The sequence below is a fragment of the Triturus cristatus genome, chromosome 6 (genome assembly GCF_964204655.1).
Source record: "Triturus cristatus chromosome 6, aTriCri1.1, whole genome shotgun sequence".
Lineage (NCBI taxonomy): Eukaryota > Metazoa > Chordata > Amphibia > Caudata > Salamandridae > Triturus > Triturus cristatus.
The window spans coordinates 1,228,356,671-1,228,377,458 of NC_140589.1; the positions used below are offsets into that span (position 1 = coordinate 1,228,356,671).

A 20,788-nucleotide genomic window follows, 5' to 3' on the forward strand; every position below is an offset into this window, starting at 1 on the left:
TGTAGTTAGAAGTGTAGCTGAAGATAATGCACCTTCCATTCTTAGGTTCGAATTATTTGATGTGGATATCGAAAGGATGAGTAAAGGAGCAGAGGCTCTGAACGCTGCAAGTCTGAAAGAAAAGAAACAAATATTTCATCACATTATAGTAATCGTGACTACTGCTACTAGGATAAGCCGAGGGTTCAGTCCCCTTCATGGGTCTATCACCAGCACAGGCCCCAAAATCAACAGCGGGCCCGGACAGTCAGCTAGATTAGGAGGTCAGTAGCAACAACAGCTATCTTCTTGAAAGTCCAGAAATCAATCCAGACAGTGAAAGACCCACTTGCTCGCCTCTGTTTGGCACTCTATGGGAGGGAGGGTATTAAAACACCAGGGGCCTCATGTAGGTAGCCAAATACCGGTCGGTAACGGCCGATTTTCGGTAATTATACCGTTACCGACCGGTATTTAGGCTTTTGGTATGTAGGGGGACAATTTCTGTATTCAGAATTTACCAAATCGGTAATAATTACCGAATCGGTAATTTTACCGATTCGGTACATTCCGAATACAGAAATGAGATGTAGGGGGAGTGTGTGGGTGTTGTTATGAGTCGGTATTTACCACCAACTAATAGTTGGTGGTAAATAATGAATGGATGTGGAAATGCATTTCATAGCGCCTACAAGTGTGCAATGTGGCAGACATACATGCCCTTAGGGCATGTATGTGTGCCACATGTGCACACATGGCCGATTCAGGGGTGCAACAGGGTGTCAATGTGACACCCTGCCACCCTTGCATGTGTTCCCCCATTACCGAATCGGTATTTACCGATTCGGTAATGAGGCATACCTTCCCATCAATGGGAAGGTATGCCTCATTACCGAATCGGTAAATACCGATTCGGTAATTACCGAATTTTAACGAATCGGTAATTATTACCGACTCATTACCTACATAGCATTTACCACTTCATAAATACCGAATCGGTAAAATTCGGTATTTATGAAGTGGTAAATGCAAGCCCACCTACATATGGCCCCAGGAGAGTGGGAAATCATTTCTTCTGATGAGTGAGGCCTACAACTCATCGAAGGAGGGTACACACACCAGTTCAAAAGCCTACCTTCAACAACCCCACCAAAATGTGCACCAAACCACCAGTTAAACCTTTTTAAGAGAGTAGGTATCATCTCTCCAACAAAAACATGTAATTGGACCCTGTCCTATTACATATCAAGGAAAGGGTATTTAGTCAAGATATTTTTTGCTTCCCGAAAAAGGTCCCTAGAAACAACTTCTGCCCATCTTGAATGTGAGACTAGTCAATAAATATATATCAAAAACACAAGTTCAGGATTTTGGCCTAACACCAAATTTCTCCCCAACTCTTGAAAGGAGATTGGATGTGTTTGGTGGATTTGCAAGACCTGAACTTTTAATATCCCCGTAATACCAAAATTTCAGAAATTCCGAGGTTTACCAGAAAGTCAGTTCTCAATTCAAGGTGCTCCTCTTAGAGCTCAAGTCGGCTCCACAGACCTTTTCAAAATGCACGGCAGTCGTAGCAGCTCATCTATAAAAGCAATTGTTTTTCATATATACATATATGGATGACTGGCTAAAAAGCACGGTTGCCATAACACGCATACACTGAATTCAATACGACTGTACTCCTTCTGCATCGACTAGTTCTTTTGAGTCAAATATGGAAAATCAACTTCTGTCCAATTTCTAGACTAAATACGTGCTACTCTAAACACACAAACAGCAGATGTGTATCCTTTGGAAGACAATGAATCGTTTCGAAGAAAAGTTGATATCTTCTTCAGACCCATCTTTTACGACACACCAGATGTCATTCATAATGTTATCAGTTGCTTAGTGTGTTTTATCTACTACCCAATGCACAGATCGTTATGAGATCTCAAAAACAATGGATGGAAGACTATTCAGGACAGTTGGGACAAAAGATTACAATTGACTCCTCATGCCAAGCAATAGATCAGATGGCGGTGCGATGCAAAGAAACTTTACAAAAGGATTCCCTTTCACCAGAGCCCGTCTTCTCAGATCATAGTGGCAGATGCGTTATTGACATTCTGAGGTGCTCACTTCCAAAATATAACAGTTCAGGGTCTTTGCCTGAAAAAGCAACCGCTTTAGCATATAGGTACTGGATCGTAAGCAGTGCATCTTGATTTAAAGGCTTTCGAGCCATCATTCACATCATACAAGTTACTGCTTCAGACAGACAACGCGACCACAATGTATTACCTGAAAAACCAGATGGCAACAGGTTGAGAGCTTTATTCCTGGAGGCCTAAACAATTTGGCATGGCTTCTGGTGAGAAATCCATCTATTCAGGCTGTTCATCTCCAAGAGCTACAAAACAGCAAGGGGATTTCCTAATTAGCTCTTACATTTAAAACCACAAGGGGGAAATACATTTTCACTCTTTTCTCGACTGGGGATATCCTTTGATAGACCTCTTGGAAACGGGACAAAATGCCAAAGCTTCTTATTGAGACTCTTAAGAACCAGGAGCACTGAGAAATGCTCCTTTGATCAATTGGTCCAACACATTTCTGTAAGCCTTTACTCCGTTGCCGATAATTCTGTCCGTACTAATGAAAGTGAATCTTTGTAATATGAAAGTGATGCATATCATCCCAGAATGGATGAGGCAGTGGTGGTTCCCAGAACTTCATCATAGTCTTTCAATAAGACCGTACAAGGGGTTGCCATGCAGATCGAATCTGCTATCGAGAATGCAAGGGAAGCAGCATCACCCAAATTTACAATAGCTGAATTTGGCTGCATGGCTCCTGAGATCCAGCAAGGTTTGGCTTGGGATTGCATGAGCATACTCAAAATAGCTAAACAAACTTCCACAAGAACGTCCTACAGTCTTAAATGGAAACAGTTTGTAATCTGGTGTTTTACAGAATAATTATTACGATGTTCGGTGCCTGGAAGATAAGATCATACTTTATCTTCCCCACCTGACAATATCAAAATTGCAATATGTATCAATAAGTGTACATTTGGCTGTCATCACAGCTTTCAGAAAAGGATCAGACCAGAGATCCTTCTTCACAGTTCTGGTGGTCAAAACGTTTCCTAAAGGACTTAGGAAAACCTATCCTCCGAGATGGCAGCCTTCTCTCTAATGGGAGCTTAACTTGATGTTATCCAAATGAATGGCTTCACCTATTGAACCTATCCGTTAGACTTCATTGCAGCACCATTTCTGGAAGGTAACTTTCTTAGATGCAATTGCTTATACTAGAATATTAAGTGGATTGTCAGCCTTGTCTCCAATTAAACCATATGCAGGTTTTTATCATAATATGTTAGTTTTGAGAATGTTCACATATTTTCTATCTAATATTTTTTCTGCCTTCCATATCAGTCTAATTCTCGTTGTGTTTCTTAGTAACCCTTCCACTCAGAAAAGACTCTACACTCCCTGGATGATTTATTTGTAATACTGGAAGGTCTGTCACTAAGCAAACTGTCACTAAGTGGGTCAAAATTCAGTTTATTGGGACCTGGTCCATTAAACTAAAAACCGTGCATAATAAAATATCAAATTACCATGAATAGTTAAAAAGTCAATATAATCTCTCAACAGCTCAGTGCATCCACAGCTCCGATATCGTTTAAGAAGTTAAAACTCTAAAAATGTATAGATCTACTCAATTAACGTTTTGGATACATAACCAGAACAATTACACAGACTATTTCAAGACCATCAAATTCCTTTTTATTACCTGTAAAAACATTCCAATAACACTTAATCACTTCAAGGGTATATATAGTGAATAAAAATAAAACTCATTGGATTTTGCCAGGAAGTTATACCATACTTGAGACTGGTTTTAAAAGCCTACAACTCTACTGAATAAAATTGACATGCCAATAAAATATGTACATTAGAAACTTTCATATTTAAATTACATCCATAGTTTCCCCCGTGGGCCATGCAAAGCTAGAATTAGCACCAATTCCACATGTTTAAAATTATATGACGCATAACTTTGGTTTTGGAGCATGGAAATATACGGGAATGTCAGTTAATTCTCCAAGTTTTCAGATGCGAAACTGAATTCTTCAATCATAAATTTTGCAAATCCTTATTCCGTGACAAAAATTCCATTTTCAGGTTTAAATCCGCTCACAAAATATTTACTGGAACATCAAGAGTGGGAGAGTCAAAGAAGCAGATCCATTATCATTTGTATCTGCTCTTAGTCTTGCAGCCCACCTCAGTTCCCTAATCATTTTTTCTTACAGTAAAAGACAAGTTTATCTCCATTAGCAAATAGTAGGTGATTTCAGAATTTCAACATCAGTTTCATTGATACAAAGTAGATGGGTAGCATCCTCCATAGTACGCTGTTACCCACAAGCAAATAAGCCTTTATCTGGTAGACAAAAGCCACGTTCTAAAAGGAGAACAGAAGCTACTGCGGATTGACTGAAAATTTTCCTGTTTCTGAAATATGTGAGGCTGTTACAGGGAGATCCGCTCATAACTTTGTTCAAATGAGAAAAAATGATTCAGTATTTTCTCAAGCAACTTTTGGTTAATATGTCATATAGTTCAGCCTGTGTTTTGTATGGGAGATTTATGGGAGACCACTGGTGTTTGCTATGATAGACTTGCTTGCTACTTTATTTACTTTTATGACTATCGGTGAGAATCCTACGATGCAGAAGGAAATTTTGCTTGTAATTCCAGTTCTGCGTCGTACAAATCCTTACTGAAGTCCTAAATAACCCACCTCCTCACTGAATTCCAGCATTTTCCTTTAAGAACTCTGATCATACTCGGCCATCCAAAGAGAACTGGGTCTGTGAGGCAAACTGCCAGTACAGTGCATGCTGGGAGAAAGAAAGCTGCTCGGCTCTTACAGGAACAATACCCTCTTTTTCCTCTAGTTCACTTAAGCTTTGCAGGCATTTAATTGTTCTTTTCTTTTTCTCTAAGGAAACTCAGGGTTGCATATGCTTCTCACAGGTGCTAGGTGCTACAAGGTAGCCACGGGTGCTGTTGCTTAATTGGCTATTTCAGTGGGAAAAACCCAGCAAAAATCGCTCTGCTTATTAATATGGAGGTGCCATATCAATGACTTACTTTGAAATGTCCACTCCCTTCCAGTGAAGGTTTGTTTCTACTATACAATCAAAAAAGTGTTCCAGGGTCCCCATGTGTGGGTGGGAATATTTTACATGTATGGCTTCAGTGAGGATTCCTACGATGTAGAACTGAAATGACAAGAAAGTAACATTTCCTCCCTCACTAAGAAGCCTCCACTGGATGAATCACAACTGCCGACTATAGCCTCTCTAAGCACCAAGATGCCAAATACTTGGTAAACACTGCTCAAGACAAGTACCAAGTGACAATGCATTTATAATGTACCTATATTGAGATTGGAATTTAGAACGATTTGTTCCTATTGGGCAGTTTATGTAGCATTTGATCCTTCAGAGCACATTACAGTTCAAATTAATAATCCAGAATTATAGAGTATCAGGAATCTAATTGTCTGCAGGGCAGAAGTCCTGTCCGGGTTTCCTCACTAACTTCCATCAGTTCTGCAATCTAGCCTGAATCGCTCAGATTGTGATTCCTTAAGCCTAGATACTTTGGTTCTGGTCTCAGTGTGTTTAAGAGCATGCCACAGCTTTGGTCCTTGAATTCCTAAGGTTCTGCTTTCATGTTTGTCTCTGAAAAGTGTGAAATAGCCATTTTAGCTGACCTGTCATTCCTGGTTGGGATGTAGTGTGGGGCAAAGTTATGCATTGGCGTTGAATTTCTCTTAAAGTTTCCAGTATATGTTCTCAACCGTACAAATAACGTTTAATATCGATTCTCTTTGCCCAGCAGCCAGTTAAGCTTTTTCTATGCTTTTTTACATGATCAAGATTTCACGCTTTATTCACAATCCGATGCATGATTCCGCAGCTGTTGAATTATTTTTGGTCATGGGAGGGGATTGGGGGTAGTCCAGTGTGTACCACATTTAGTCGTGTAGCCTGTACACAGCCTTGCTATTTCCAAGAATCTTCATTACCACATCACGGCTGCTTTCCAGTAGTGGCAGTATCATTTGGAACAAGGTCATACTCAAACTTACGCCTTTGACTGTATATTGTTTTGGGTTGAAATAGATCTGTTGATGCATAGTGGAACACCCACATTTTTTTTCCCTTCGTCGACATGGGTGAAGGACCTTCATGGTTTTTGGCCATTAGAATGCTATGAATTTCTGGTCTGTTTTGCGAAAAAGAAGTACCCCGGAGCTTTATGTAGTTTGGCAGAGGGTTACTCTGTGACAATTGTGACATATTCCTTCTGCCTTGTATTGCAAGAGCTTTATGTTCTTTGGCCCTTGTAATAAGGTGGATGTGATATCCTTTACTCTTGTGATGGAGTAAACTCCAAATCAAGCCCCCAGTTTTTGATCACTCCAAGCAAGAGAAATATTCTTGCTTTTCCATTGGTAAAGTAGCCTGTGAATTTAATTCAACCTTCCTGTGCCTTCGCCAGCCGAAGGTATCTCTTTCATAGGCATGCATTTGAAAGTGAACGCCTTGTACTCCATAGGAAAACTGCAGAGCAGATTATGTTGTGGACCTATTTTGTCTCACGCCTGTAATCCTGTCCCATATGATTATCTAACGCTCCTAGGTCTTGTACACTTTATTACAATAAACAGCAAAATAAAAAATACATGGTTTCTTTAGTCTTTGGGTTAACTTTAATGCCACCTTTTAGAGTACAGATAATTCTGAGCTATTGAGGCCCTCCATTATGGTTTTTGTCTTTACCAAATACATTAAAACACCTGGACTGAAGTGTTGATGTTGTTTAGGTTAATGATAGGTAGAAAATGTTCAGAAGTGAGCATGAGTTTCTCAAACTACAAAATGGGTATGTGATGGTTACGCGCATGGCCGGACACCCAATGTTTTCCCCTGTTGTGTGTAGCATACATGGTGAGATTATCAAACCACTAAAATGAAGAATTGCTTGTGTTTTTTTGTCGGTGGTAAGCTGCACACTCTTGCTTACTTTGCAAACTAGTTCCTGCTTTCCAGTGGTGCAAACCAAGACCAGCATATATGATTTCTTCTCAGTCTGTAGAGAAATCTTGATCCTACTCTCCCCGACAGTTGTCTATGAGCAATTCACGGTTATCTGCTTTATGTGGATATCATAGATTTTATTTGACCATCTGCAGAGATCAAGATTACTATTTTTGCTAATTCATCATAGAAGAGCTGTTTTACACCAGGATTTTCTGTTGGCTGAAGCACACTACGCATCATCTTGGCATACTTACTTTATAGAATAGCAGCACTTAGCCTTTGAGCAGAAGTTGATTAGCCCTTGCAACTTAAAAACAATTTTGACCCTGATGAATCTAGACAGAGGAGAGTAACATTGTGTGTGCTGTCGAATAATTACACATGAAATTGATGGCTCAATTCCTTGGGGCCTCGTGATTTTGCTGTAACATGTCCATGGACCTCATTAAGAGTTTTGGGGAACTTGATAACTTTAAGACTCAACTTTGTGAATAACCTGTTCACATTGCTACGGGAATATAAGAAGATTGATAGAGCCACTTCTTTATCAATATTCTACTACTTGATATTGAAAGTAACAATACAGGAGACCTTTTTCTTATTTGTTGAGGTGCTGCCTTTACCTTCAAGGTTTACAATTAGGCCTGGGCGGAAAACTACACTACGCTTGTGTAGTTTGTGCAACTACGCGCTACGCGAATTGCACGTAGCACAGTGCAAAAACACCACGTAGCGTAGTTGGCACTTTTTGCTCGCTCGCGGTCCTCAACGTCAAGTTGGCGACCGTGCAAAATGACATCCTGGCGACACTTTTTCCTCGTTCGCGATTGGCAACATCAAGTTGCTGATCGCGAGCGTGGAAAATAAACCTCCAGGTGAGATTCTCAACCCGGGGAGGCCAGGTTTCTCATTGCGAGTGGTTGTGTATGCTCGCGTATGCTCGCGATGAGAAACTACCAGTCCGCATTGAGAAAGCTGCCGCTCGAGTAAAAATCTACTCGAGCGGCAGAAAACGACCGCTTGCACTGTGCAAGATTCCGTTTGCATTGATTACACAGTGCGGACAAGCATCCGGCACTGTGCAATCATTGCGAACAGCATTTCCCTACCGTGCTACACATTTCGCGTACTACGCGAACTACGCCCAGGGTTATTTACAATATAATATTGAATAATAGTTTTCAATGGGCTGTATGTACTCTGTAGCCTCTCACCAAACAACTCCTTTATTGACACGCCAGAGAAAACCATGAAGCTGATTTTTCCGAATCAATAAAAACTATCCAAGCAACATACACGCTCTCTGGCACCAGTGACTATTGAAGAGAACTTCTAGGGGAAATAGCATGAAGGTGACTAGAACTATCCCATTTGTCCCTGGAGATAGACTGCCACTGTATATGAACTTGCTAGATGTTTAGTGGGTCTCACATTTCACCAAAGGAGTTGGGAGCCTAACACAGGATTACAGGCCCACATCCTAAAGTTATTTCATGGTCAAGAACATAGTAATTTGTGATGGCCTGAAAGATCCATATGTTAGTCTCTTCCCAGCGGCTTGGACTGCATAACTATTTATATGCTTATAAGCACAGCTAATGAGAATAAAAAAAGTGCATGGCAACTTTTTGAATTGGTAACACTGAATTTTTGAAAGTTTTATCCTCCGTGTGATGTGTTTATTGAAAATATTTCAAACTTTTATATGATTGTGACATCCATTGCAAAAAGAACTCTGTGCTTTCGAAATGTAAGTAAAGTAAAACAAAGTACAGTCGCAGCGTAAATGGCACACTTCCAATAGTCTGAACCAGAAGTCTTTTTTTGACTAACCTCAGAATAGGCCCAAAACCTTCAGTTGTCGAATTGGAAGTGTCTTTTCCTCCTTCATTTCCACAGGACTGAGTCCCCGAATGAAAACTAGCCTGTGTCCTGCCAATTACATCTGTTCCGTTCTAGACATACTGCCACTTTACTAGGCACTCCAGTTATATTATTTGTTCTATGAATTCCTTTATAATTAGATCTTGATGTTTACTCTTATGTATAACCATCCACTGTAATTCATCAAACCAGTTGCTCAGAATTTAAAAGGTAATTTGATCTTGGAAAAGTAGCAGCCCTGTCGTTTTAAAGCTTTTTTTTCTCCCTGTTAATTTGCAAGAGAGTTCAGTAATTTAAAAGCTTAATGACCCTGCCAGACTTCTTTGTTTTAGCATATCATAATATAATAACCAAAGAGGATAAAATGGATGGACTAATCTTTAAATGACAGCTTGAATGTTGTAAATGACACGATTATTGGTTGATGATTCACACCAAACTACAAAAACATAATCTGTCATGATATCACTAGTGGCATAGATCAATCAAGTACTCACGTTTGTTTCTTTTTTGCTTTAGTCCATAGAAAGTGCCATTGGCGGCAATGCCTACCAACATAACAAAGTTAACCAGTGGACTACAAATGTAGTAGAACAAACTCTGAGTCAACTTACAAAGCTGGGAAAACCGTTCAAATACATTGGTAAGCTTTGATAATTCACAGCGCTTGTAATGATCATCATGTATAATAGGAGTTGATAACATTACTTTATTTGGAGACTTGTTAGCTACTTAGTTGTGGACCTTGATCAAGGTTGCAGCCATTTCTGAAGTTACATCAGAGAGAAAGCATTTTGTCCTTGGCTAATTTAATGTCTTGAATCCTATAGGGCGAAGGTTATACCCAAGTCTATTTCAAATGTAGTTTATGCCTGCTTTAGGTGGCATCTTTCCCATCTGTATTCCAAGTAGTGTGGGATGTATTTGTGTACCACAGAGAAGAAGAAAAAAAGTAAATCTCTCTTGGGCACGAACATTCTCGTAGGCTACCTTATCTGTACACAGTAGGCAGATTAACAGGATTAATAAAGCATGGTTTTAAGGTTTCCTGAATGACAAAAGAAGTATACCTCTGAACACCCTAAGAACATTTGTACCAGAACAGAGGTGTATGCACATAGTCGTCATTCCTGACGTTGCATGGTAGGGAGAGAGCATTTTCTTTTTCAGGGACCTAGCGTATCAGAAACAAGAAATGGAGCAGGTCCATGGGGGGACTTTCCATTCAAGTAGGGGAAACCTGAAATCATACCTGTCTAACTGGGAGCCATTGAAGAAAGACTAAGCATTAATACTGCAACATGGTTTGATAGACCAAAAGTGAAGGCTATTGTGAAGTTCTGAACTGCAAGGAAGCTCGGCTGGTTACATGATTAGCAAGAGATTCAGGATTTACCGGGTAGTTAAATTCAAAACCTTTAAGGTTGGGACAGGGTGTCTTAAGGGATACATACTTATGAATTAGTCCCCAGTGTGAAATGAGTTTGCCACAGTACGATCCCATGACCACCTTCTTTAGTAATTTTCACTCTGGTTCATCTAATTTGCCTACCGCTTTACATAATGTGAAACCGAGTTGCAGGTAAGGTGGTCTAATAGGACTTGGTTGAGAAACAATGTAGAAAACGGTTTAATTACAGCTAGAGAAGAATTTCCATTAAGAACGCTCCAGGCGGAGATAATCAAACCTTATTAGCCTAATGTGACACTACCTCGTACATCTGCCCAATAAGGAGCAGAACCCCACTTGTACTGCCCAATGAGGGTCTTCTGGCCTTCCTCATGACCTGCGATCCCTTTCTCATGCGTCCCTTTTCACGAGATACTCTGGGTTGCGAGAGGCATGTCAAAGTGTCATCCAGCCCTTGACGAAAGTGTGACAACCGTGCGTGACTTTACTGATGAAACCTGAATACCAGAGAGTGTCTACACAGAAAGTGACAAGTAAATTCACGGTATGCAAAAAGATATTTTTTAATACACATGTCCTTTTGAATACCAGGATATTTACCTCCAAAAAGGGGCCTATGAGAACGGGATCGCTAGTTCTGCGGAAAGCCAGACGACCCTCATTGGGCGGTAAAAGTGGTCAAAACATATGGGCATAGTAGCAGTAAGGAGAGACAAAGGGGTCCTAATTACCCCCTAGACCATCTCCATTTTTTCAATTTCTAATCCTATTCAGTGAACCCATGATTAAAGATTTTGAAGGGTATTCCTGAGGTAGTTTTACACAATCATTTTCTGTTTCTATGTAGTTTACTGCATTGATCCCTATACATATGTTTGTAAGAATGCCACTATCTAGTGGGTGAAGGCATTTTTAAAAACCCTATCGTTTTTCCAGAGAGGGGTGTCCACTGCCTCTTTTTTTTTTCAGGTATTTGAGCTTATGATGGGGAGGATGGAAAAGAAGTAGTTCCTCTCCTCCTTGCTTGGATGTGTGATGAAATAAATCATTTAGGGAGACATTACTATTGTCATTACTTGTGCCAGGGCCATTGCAGCTGTGGCTCTTCTGTATTATCCGTATAAAGGAATACCAAGAGACTAAGCCCCAATTTTTTTTTTTTTACATTACTGTTGGCAACTCGGTCTGATGCACTGAGGTGATCACTGCTAGTAATGTTATGTATGGTGACCACTTATGTAATTGTAATATTAGTAGCTTGCAGTGACTTTCATTGAACACGAGTAGCTCTTATTACACAACAGGTTGAATACCCCTGGTCTAGATATCCCTTTCCTGCTTCTTTCTCTTTTTCCCCTTCATTATCACCCCAAGTACCTTTTTAATCACAAATTTCTCAAACGGTTGAGCAGATTCATACCAAATAACGAAAAGCACCCTTTCTGAGTAAAGTTCTAACTTTCTGTCAAATATAGTGTAATTATGTTCAGCCGTTTTTTTGTTTTCTGTACCTGCAACAAAAGTTTCCTATAGACATCAACATGGGAAATTGCCAATTTGGGACACCCCCTTTTCTTGTCCCCTCACTTGTAGCACTTTATTAAAAAGCTTGTGGGTTTGGTGAAACTCCATTCAGTAGTTTTCAAAATATTAGCGTTTAAAGAAAGTGGCTGACTAGACTTAAATTTTTTGTAAATATCAATCATTTGGGATTTGTGAATAATTTGAGAGTCTGGGAATAAAAAAATAAAATTATGGCGTCCATTACAAGATGCTGGGTACAGTCCCAATGTCCTGGAGTGGAAACAAGGCCACATAATGCGCCTTCGTAGGCACACCCAGCCCACAGTATTGGGGAAGTGGAGGCAAAGACTTGCTACCTTTCCCACCGTTTAAAATTGTAAAAAGAAAATTTCTCAATTCGCTTTGATTTGGGAATCCGCAACACTAAAATGGCAGACAGGGTTTGCAGTATCAATCCAGGTACCATGAATCCAGCAGCCACTGCCAGTGATTGTGTGACTTCATCTTCTATTTTTGCTGCATAATTTAGATACCCTTTCTGCATAATCCTTGTGACCATGACAACTGTACAGCTTTGCAGAGTGGTTTTGGGGTCCTTCATTATGATGATGAAACCCGTATTCTATTCACAGGGAACCGTGAATTATTTCCCTAAGAAGTAAAATATTTATACGTATTTTCATATTTCTTCTGCCAAAAACCAGGGTGGGTTTCTTTTTTTTTTTTTACACCCAGCTCTTTTTCAGATTAACAATGTTTGTGATAGTTTATTTTATCTATGGGTGCTTAAGAAAAGATTTCATCTTCTGTCTGATTATCAAAAACTGTTGTGCTCTGTATCCTATGCTCCAGTCTTTACATTGATATTCCTAAATATCTGTTAGCTGGTTCAGAACTTTGCGGCCGGATTGCTTCTTATTAAGATTTCCCACCATCAGCACATTTCTGATGGCTTACACTAACTCCAATAGCTCCCCATTGAAAAGCGTTGCCTGTGTTAGGTTCGGTTTCTGTCATGGGACTGTTTCTAAGAAGAGTCCTGCTTTCTTGCAGACCATATTGTATCCCTACAAATATCCCCGCCCCCTTTGTTCATCAGTGTGTTATATTCAAGTCCCTAAAATGCAGAATAAACATTCTGGTGGCTACTCTTTCGCCCTCTTACCATCTGGTTGTAGAATTCAATTTCAATGTCCATCTGCTTAGAATTTTTCCTAAACAACTCAAATTTATTTTCTCTTATGATTTTGGTTCTGTGAGTGATCTTCAGTCTCTTTCCTCCTAATGCCACAACACCCTTTGGGGTAACCGTGCGTTTATAAGACCTCGTTTTCTAGCATTGCATCTTTCATATATTCACGTGTTTAATTCATTCCCACTCATAAGACTATGAATCCCAGGTAATCCTAAATAGCAAGAAACTGTGTTAAAATGTCAGTAGGCCTCACAACAGTTTTAGTAGCACATCCTCCTCACTTAAAGCAACCCGAGCTTCATTTTTCTTCAACAGATTGGAAGTTAGTCAGAAGGTCCAGAGAACTTAATTTTTGCTTATTTGTTTGCTTATGTTCTCCGTGTTTGGAGCATTCTCTGAGAAAACCCCTGTATATTTCTGTGATGAGATGGCTGCAGGCGCTACAGGTTGTAACTCCAGTGGAGGAAGGTCCACATGCTTCCTTTTTTGCACCACATATGTGGAAGTACTTTGAGGAGCACTTCTCACAGAATCATCCCCTGAAAAGGGGCATCTCCTTGACAGGAAGGTATTTTTTTCTTCTTTAACACATTGTGCTAATCTCTTCTCTGTCTTTTAGAGTCTTGATTGAAAGATTTTACAAATATCACAGCCAGGCGCGGTGCGTCCATTGGGGCGTGGGGGCGTAGCCCCCCCGCCCGCGCCGCGCCCGCAGCTGCAGCTCCCTCCTCTGTGAATGTCCGCAACCGCAGCTCCCGAGTCCTCCCTCTGTGAATGTCAGTCAGCATGACGTCGGACCGTGGGCGGTCCGGTGTCATGTTGACTGACATCATTGTCAGACGCCTTTGGGAAAGGCAGCACAAGTGCGCATGAGTGGGCATGGAGCTTAATTTTTTACTCCGTGCCCAGTCATGCGTACTTGTATTTTTGCTGCCTTGCGCATGCCCATTAGGAGCCCCTCGGTCTCCTAAATGGGCAGGCGGCGGGCGAGGAGTAGGCTGTGCCGTCAGCCAATCAGTGGCGCTGCTGCAGCGCCAGGATTGGCTGAGGGCCGGGTTGCGTCACGTGGACGTGGTGTTCTGGACCGTTTGAAGGGGCAGTCGCAGAGAGGCGCCAACGCGGGCCTGGACATGAAGAAAAGCGAGTAATGTAAGAATTGGCTGCACGAGCGGAGTGTGTTTAAGGAGCCCTCATAGGGAATGAATGATGGCCGAGAACCAGGGAGAGGACGGAGGCAGCCGACAGGTAAGTGAACTTTTTTTTAACCCCCTCCTTCCTCCCTCCCCGTCCCACTACCACCTCCTGAGAGCAGCTGACCCCTGCGTACTGTATTTAATATTTTGTTCACTTGAAAGCTCTCTGGTTTTCTGTCAGGGACGCAATATGCCTTAAAGTGATGTACAAAACTACAGACAGTGTAGGTCAGCCTCGCAATGTCCTCTATTCATTTAATGGGAAGCAATCTATACCGCACGGCGAGCCTTTGAAGAGAGGAAAAGTGGTAAAAGCACCGTACACAGTTTTCTGAAATGCAGTTATGTTCTGCATTCAGTACTGTCTTTACGTTGGAAAAAGTTTTTTTTTTAAAATCACTGTCTAAAGTACTGGGGTATGGTTAGGAAAATTCACTTGTGTAATGGCTACAGATCTGCTTTTCTCAAAGCTTGCTTTCTTGCACCTTTATCCAGAAAGATTAAAAATAAACAATTTGTTAACTGTATGTGCGTGCAGACGTTTGGTGTATACGTGTGAGCTTAGCTACTGTTGGTGCAGCAAGTGGAGTCTGCCGAGGGGTCCACAACCTATACAATGCTGTTTTTACCACCCCAACAGCAGTAAAGGGGACCATCTCCTTGCTTCCCCCATGTACCCATAGCATCCTTGCTACACTACTACGTGCGTGGAAGCATTTGTGTGTTTCAGGAAAATCGTCAGTGGTCACATGGTTTTTAAAAGATACAGAGCCTGTTCGTAAAAAAAAGTTATCTGAAAAGAAGACTCTAAACAGGAAATCATTCTACCTATTCACTACAGTTCCCATGATTGAACGCCCCAAACTAAAAAAAACATGAAATGAGAGTGACCTGCCACTGGAATTGCAGCTCACTCACTAGTAAAACACGTTAGAGCCCCCTCCTGATGTGATGATATGCAAGTTGTCTACCGCTCCAGTGTGCAGTTTTAGTCTTAGCCATGGTCACTGAAAGTGAGTTGAATTTTCTGATTATCTAATACTTTAAATGCCCAGTTTCTCTCAATTTCAGAGAACCCCCTAACAGTGCCCTCCCCAATGTACCCTCTCCCTGCATTCACTTGCAAATTGTGTGTGTGTGTGTGTGTGTGTGTGTGTGTGTGTGTGTGTGTGTGTGTGAGAGAGAGAGAGAGAGAGAGAGAGAGAGAGAGAGAGAGAGAGAGAGAGAGAGAGAGAGAGAGAGAGAGAGAGAGAGAGAGAGAGAGAGAGAGAGAGAGAGACAGACAATCAGGCTTGCTGGCCACCGGATCCCAAACACTTGCGCCCTACCACTTTCAAATGTCACCAGCCGCCACTGATCACAGCTAGAAAGCTTGTGCGTAGGGTAAAGACAATAAATCCATTGCTAATGTGGGTCATCCGTATACATTTTCTTCTGACTACAAGTTTTGCAGGTTTTAGAAAGAGATTTCATCTGTAAGCCATGGTAACAGCTGGTAGCTGAAAAAAGGTCCCCCTCCAGAACCCAGTGAAAAATAGCCATATTCCCTAAAAACGACTTGCAGAAGTCTGAAAGCTGAAGGGCTTACTCAGTCCCAAAGTATATCAGCTAAGGTAACAGGTTTAGGTCACAAAGGTTAATGCAGAGCTCTGCTTAAGGTCTCCTCACATACGATCTGTGATAGAAGTCAGAGCTATGGTGGCCTCTACAGAGTGGAGTAGGAGAGCTGGCACTTCTGTTTCATTGGCTGAAGTTTAGGGTGCTTCAGTTGAGGTGGATGTGCTACTAAACACAACCACTGCTATTTAAGAATACTGGGGATTTGCCATCTGAGGACGAGGAATGATTCAAATGTAAATATATGAAAAATATCATGACGGTATTGTACAATAGCAGTCACTTTGGGAGCATTCAAATCATTTTCTTTTGTAATACTACATTGCGTGGGGTATGGGTAGGCTATCTGGTTTTAGGTTTAAACCTATATTAACTGATAAAATCCCAGCGAAAGGAAAATAGCCATCATTGGTATAAACATATAAGCAATGAAAAAACAACTTTGCAACCACAAACTAAGTGCTGTTCATAGAAAGGAAAAGATGAGTGAGTCATTTTTATTTCTTCCTGAAGGGGCCAACACAGTATGACTGTTATACAAGGTAGCATCAAGAAAGACTGGACTATCGTTATTCTGCTTGAGTTTTGTTATTTAGGGATGGCATTAAAACATTGTCCCTTCTTCCTTCTGCTTTTTTCAGTTTTGTGGTCTTTGGTCTAAAGATGTAGTGTTTAGAAGCATGTTCTAGGTCTTATTTAGTAATTTTATAAACTGTAGAGAGTCGGGAAATATCGAAATCGTATTTGATATGTTGGTTACATTTGATTTCACTGATAGGTAAAAGGGCTGGTTTCATAAGAATCTTTCCTAATATGTACCATCACATTTACCCACAGACTGAGAATGGGTGAAATCCTTTGATAGATCAGCCCCCTTTTCTAGTGAGTCAGTATTCATTGTAAGTGAATTGCCAAACACCCCAGTCTTTAAACTTTCAATGCAAGATGTAGTGACAGGTATATTTGAAAAGAATGTTGTCAGCAAGCATCTGAGATAGTGGTGAAATCATGGCACCAGGCGTTTGGTAAACATGGAACGTAGTGTCACTTGTAATGCTGCTGAAAAAAGTTCCTTCCAAGTTCAATAAAGATTGGAGTCATATTGTTTGTATTTGCAGTAATTCAGCTACGTATATGAAAAAGTTGTATGATGTCCTGTCAAATCGATACCTGCGCTGAAGTGCTTCCCTCTAAGAGATCCTTGTGACTTGCTAGATGGTATGCTGAAAGCATCTTTACAATCTTCAGAGTTAATGAAGAATGCTATTGATTTTGTAGTCCATTCTGGTGCAGTAAAACTGTATTTTGACATCATAATTTGTGTATACGCTACCTATACACACAAACTATCAGTGCAGAAAGTAAGCAATAATTAAAACTAAATTATAAAACCATTAACACCGGAAAAACACGGTTTGTTTTTAATGGCGCGAAAATGTGTAACCACTGTTTTTTAAGGTATTGAAAAAAAAACCACCAGAATTTACCAAAAATAGAAACTGAAAACAGGAAAGCCTAGGTATGGGTCGTATCCGGTTTACTTTCTGACATTGTTAGGTGAGTGGTGTTGTGTATCAAAGAGCTCTGAGCCTTCGCTATATACCCCTGTAAGACCATATTGTTTCCCTCTTCCTGAGGCATCCCCTGCCTTTGTAGATTACTTCCTCCGCTCATTGGCCCCAATCTAGGTCGGCCTTCCATTCTGCCACTATTGGAGGGGTAGGAGCCCCCCAACGTCTCGCAATATTATGTTTCGCCACTCCTGCAGCTAGTGCCAGCCAAAGTCTATTATGTCGAGGCCCGTCTCCCTCTCCCTTGATCATCAACAGGAGCCAATTGGCATCCAACGACACCTCTGTCCCCAATGCCCTCGACATCACTTCTATCACCCCTTGCCAAAATAAATGAATCACTAGGCATTCCCATACACTATATGAAAGAAGGAGCCCTCCTGTTGTCAGCCTCTTGCACATTGTGCAGTCTGTATCCTCCCCACTTGTGCAGGAATGTACGGGGGTAGTATGAGCGGTGTAAGGTCCTGAGTTGTACCAGCCTAAATCTTGCTCGGATCGCTATGTCTCTGGGGCTCTACAGTGCCTCTGCCTAGTCTTCGTCTTCAATGTTGCCCAGATCATCCGTCCAGGCACTCTTAAGGGAGGCCAATGGGTCTGGTGCATTATTTATTATTTTCCGATAAATTGTTGGTGTCCCTTTATCAGGAAAAAGGTCTACTAACAGTCTGTCTTCTAGAGGGGAATAATCTGGGATGATCGTACCTTGCTGTATATATCTTTGTAGGGCCTGTAGGAGTCTCGTATGGGGAATTCTCTGGGATAGTGCCAGGTCATATTCTTGTTTTAGTTTGTCGAAGGGGAGGGGTGCCCTGTCCCTCCACCTGTCCCCTAGATGCTCAAGACCTATGGACTGCCAACTTTTGAACCCCTCCAGAGTGGTTGCCTCCCTCAGTTGGTCTCCGAACCAAGGGGCATCATGCCCGTCAGCCGACCCTGCCAGCCCAAATATCTGTTTGCTTCTTTCCAACATTTGACCACCATCGCTACTGATCCATTTCTTGATGTTTGGGGCGCTGTGCAGTTAGGCCTTCATAATGCCCTGTTACAGGAGGAGTGCCCATTAATCCCGTGGAACACCTTTAATTCCATTAATGCCCTGGGGTAGCCCCAATATCAGTCAGTGGCCCCAGATTAGAAACCGCTGCCGCAATAAATATCCAGGTATTGCTGTAATACCAAAATTAACGAGTGCCCACGGATAGCTCCACCGACAGTTATTGTCTGCAGGTCCGATGACAGCAGTAGTGACCTCATTAGAGCCCTAAAATCCAATGAAAGCAGTATTGTCGTCATTAATGCCCCGGCATTCGGTGGGCATTCCCGGCCATGCCTCCTGGAGGTGTGCCCATGTGGGCTCCTTCACCCACCCTTTACCGCCCCTCTTCTGCTGATCACCACGTATTTGCTGGGCATCTCATCGCTCCAGCTGCTAATTTTATTCCCGGCTGCGATGCTGCGTAACCCGAGGCGGGTGCCCCTCCCCACCTCCGGGTGCCAGAGGACCAGGGGTTGAGCTGGTGCCAAGTCGGGGTCCTTTGACACCGGGGCGAAGACACTTCGCAGCTAGGTGGCTTTCTTAACCTCTGTCTCCTCCACGCTCCAGGACAGACCCTGCCTGACGGGCAGAGCGTTCTCTGGACCTCCCTGCCGAGCACAAAATATGGACAAATGAACAGACTAAGCACCTCCTTTGAACAGAGGCTTCTCCATATCCGAACACAGTATAGGGAGGCTTTAGGTTAGATGAAACCAGCATTAGCATAGCCAATAGGTCTCGCTTTTGGGACCTTTTATAAGTATTTAGTTATGCAGCACAATATCCTTGGTGCAACAACCTCAACTGGTGCATGGCTAAACACTTATAAGGTCCCAAAAGCAAGACCTATTGGCTATGCCAATGCTTGTTCGAAGTGGCAGTCAATTTTTCCTATTTTCTGTGGTTTTCGCCTACTTATAACTTGTGATGGAAAGAGTTTTCAAACCCATTAGTGAACCCGGAAAGCTGTATCTTTCGGAACAGTTATGCATTTACCAAGAGGTCATTTGTGTAGCTTACTCACTTTCCCCAAAGAAGCTAACATTTGAAATCAAAATTATGAAAATAAGCAGGAATAAATAGAAACTGATGACATTATCATCTGTAATTTTTTTTGTTGGTGACTGTTGCGTCCGTCAAACCCTTCTCATTGCAGGGATACATAGTGTTTTCTGATGTCCAAAAACATGTGATACCCAGAGCCAACATCTGAGCTGCAGCTTAGACTGATATTTCATTATGTACTGACCCTGCACCAGTTTATATGGTATAATCTAATGAGTGCAGGCCAGGCTCTGTGGTAAACCAGGCTGCTAGGATTGGCTTCCTGCAGCACGTTGTGTACATGGCAAAGGTCTGTGACTAATCCCCACTACGCATTGCCAGGAGTTTCGGTTGGAAGGGGGGGGGGGTGGGGGGGGTTATATTGTAACGATAAACATAGCAATTCACTGAAAAACGTTTAAGTGAGTTGCTGTTCTGGTCTGCTGGTAAAACTGCTGACCTCGCCAGTTATGGTTTGCAACACACCATAACTTGTGGCGTTCACCATGTGGAAAGCACAAGTGTGTCCTTATTTTGGGGCTCTGGAGTCAGACGTCTGAAGTGGAACCCTTTCAAATTCAAAATTATTAATCTGACCACAGTTTCCTCTCACTCCAGTTTGAGGCACACTGTAGGGATTATCGAACACAAGGTAGCTGGATTTCCCAGGACATACTCTTGCCATTGGTAGCACAAGGGTTATTTTGACTAAAGTCTGTTTCCCTCACTTCCGTGGGTAGGGCTGTGCAAGCCCTAACCAACACCATTGCAATGTTTTACCTGAAAATTGAAGATTAATTGAACTTGGTGTCTCTTTAAAACATTAATTGTGAACAATATTGCGAGTGGTCCCTGAAAGACCATCATTTTCTCAGTTATGTCTCATCTTCACAAGAAATTTAAAGGCATTTTCAAATGATATTCTGACTTTCTTTTCCAATTTTGGCTGGTACTGTGATCTTATTGGATTGATGTAAGAATTATTTTTTGGCTTTTGTGGCGTATTTTTGTGCACAGTCTGAACTTTTCTTTTCTTGAAAGATTTATATGAGAGGCGCAGTTTAGACCGTGTTCTCCATCTCCGTCCTCCTGTGAGGCAGAGAATTTCCAAGTGGGATTTAAATTTAGTTTTGGCCATTCTCATGCCAAACCTTTCGACCCTGCATCCTCCTTTCACCTAGCCCGTTTTTTAATTCTCTAGATATCTACTGGATTTG

At 41.7% G+C, this 20,788-nt stretch overlaps 1 protein-coding gene across 1 annotated transcript in view; it reads left to right on the forward strand.

Moving 5' to 3' along the window:
- Positions 1-20,788, forward strand: part of DYNLT1 (dynein light chain Tctex-type 1) — a 123,592-nt gene that overhangs the window by 56,754 nt on the left and 46,050 nt on the right. The window contains exon 3 of the mRNA XM_085609334.1: positions 9,497-9,620. Within this exon, the coding sequence (XP_085465460.1) occupies positions 9,497-9,620 (124 nt within the window). The remainder of the gene's footprint in view (positions 1-9,496; positions 9,621-20,788) is intronic.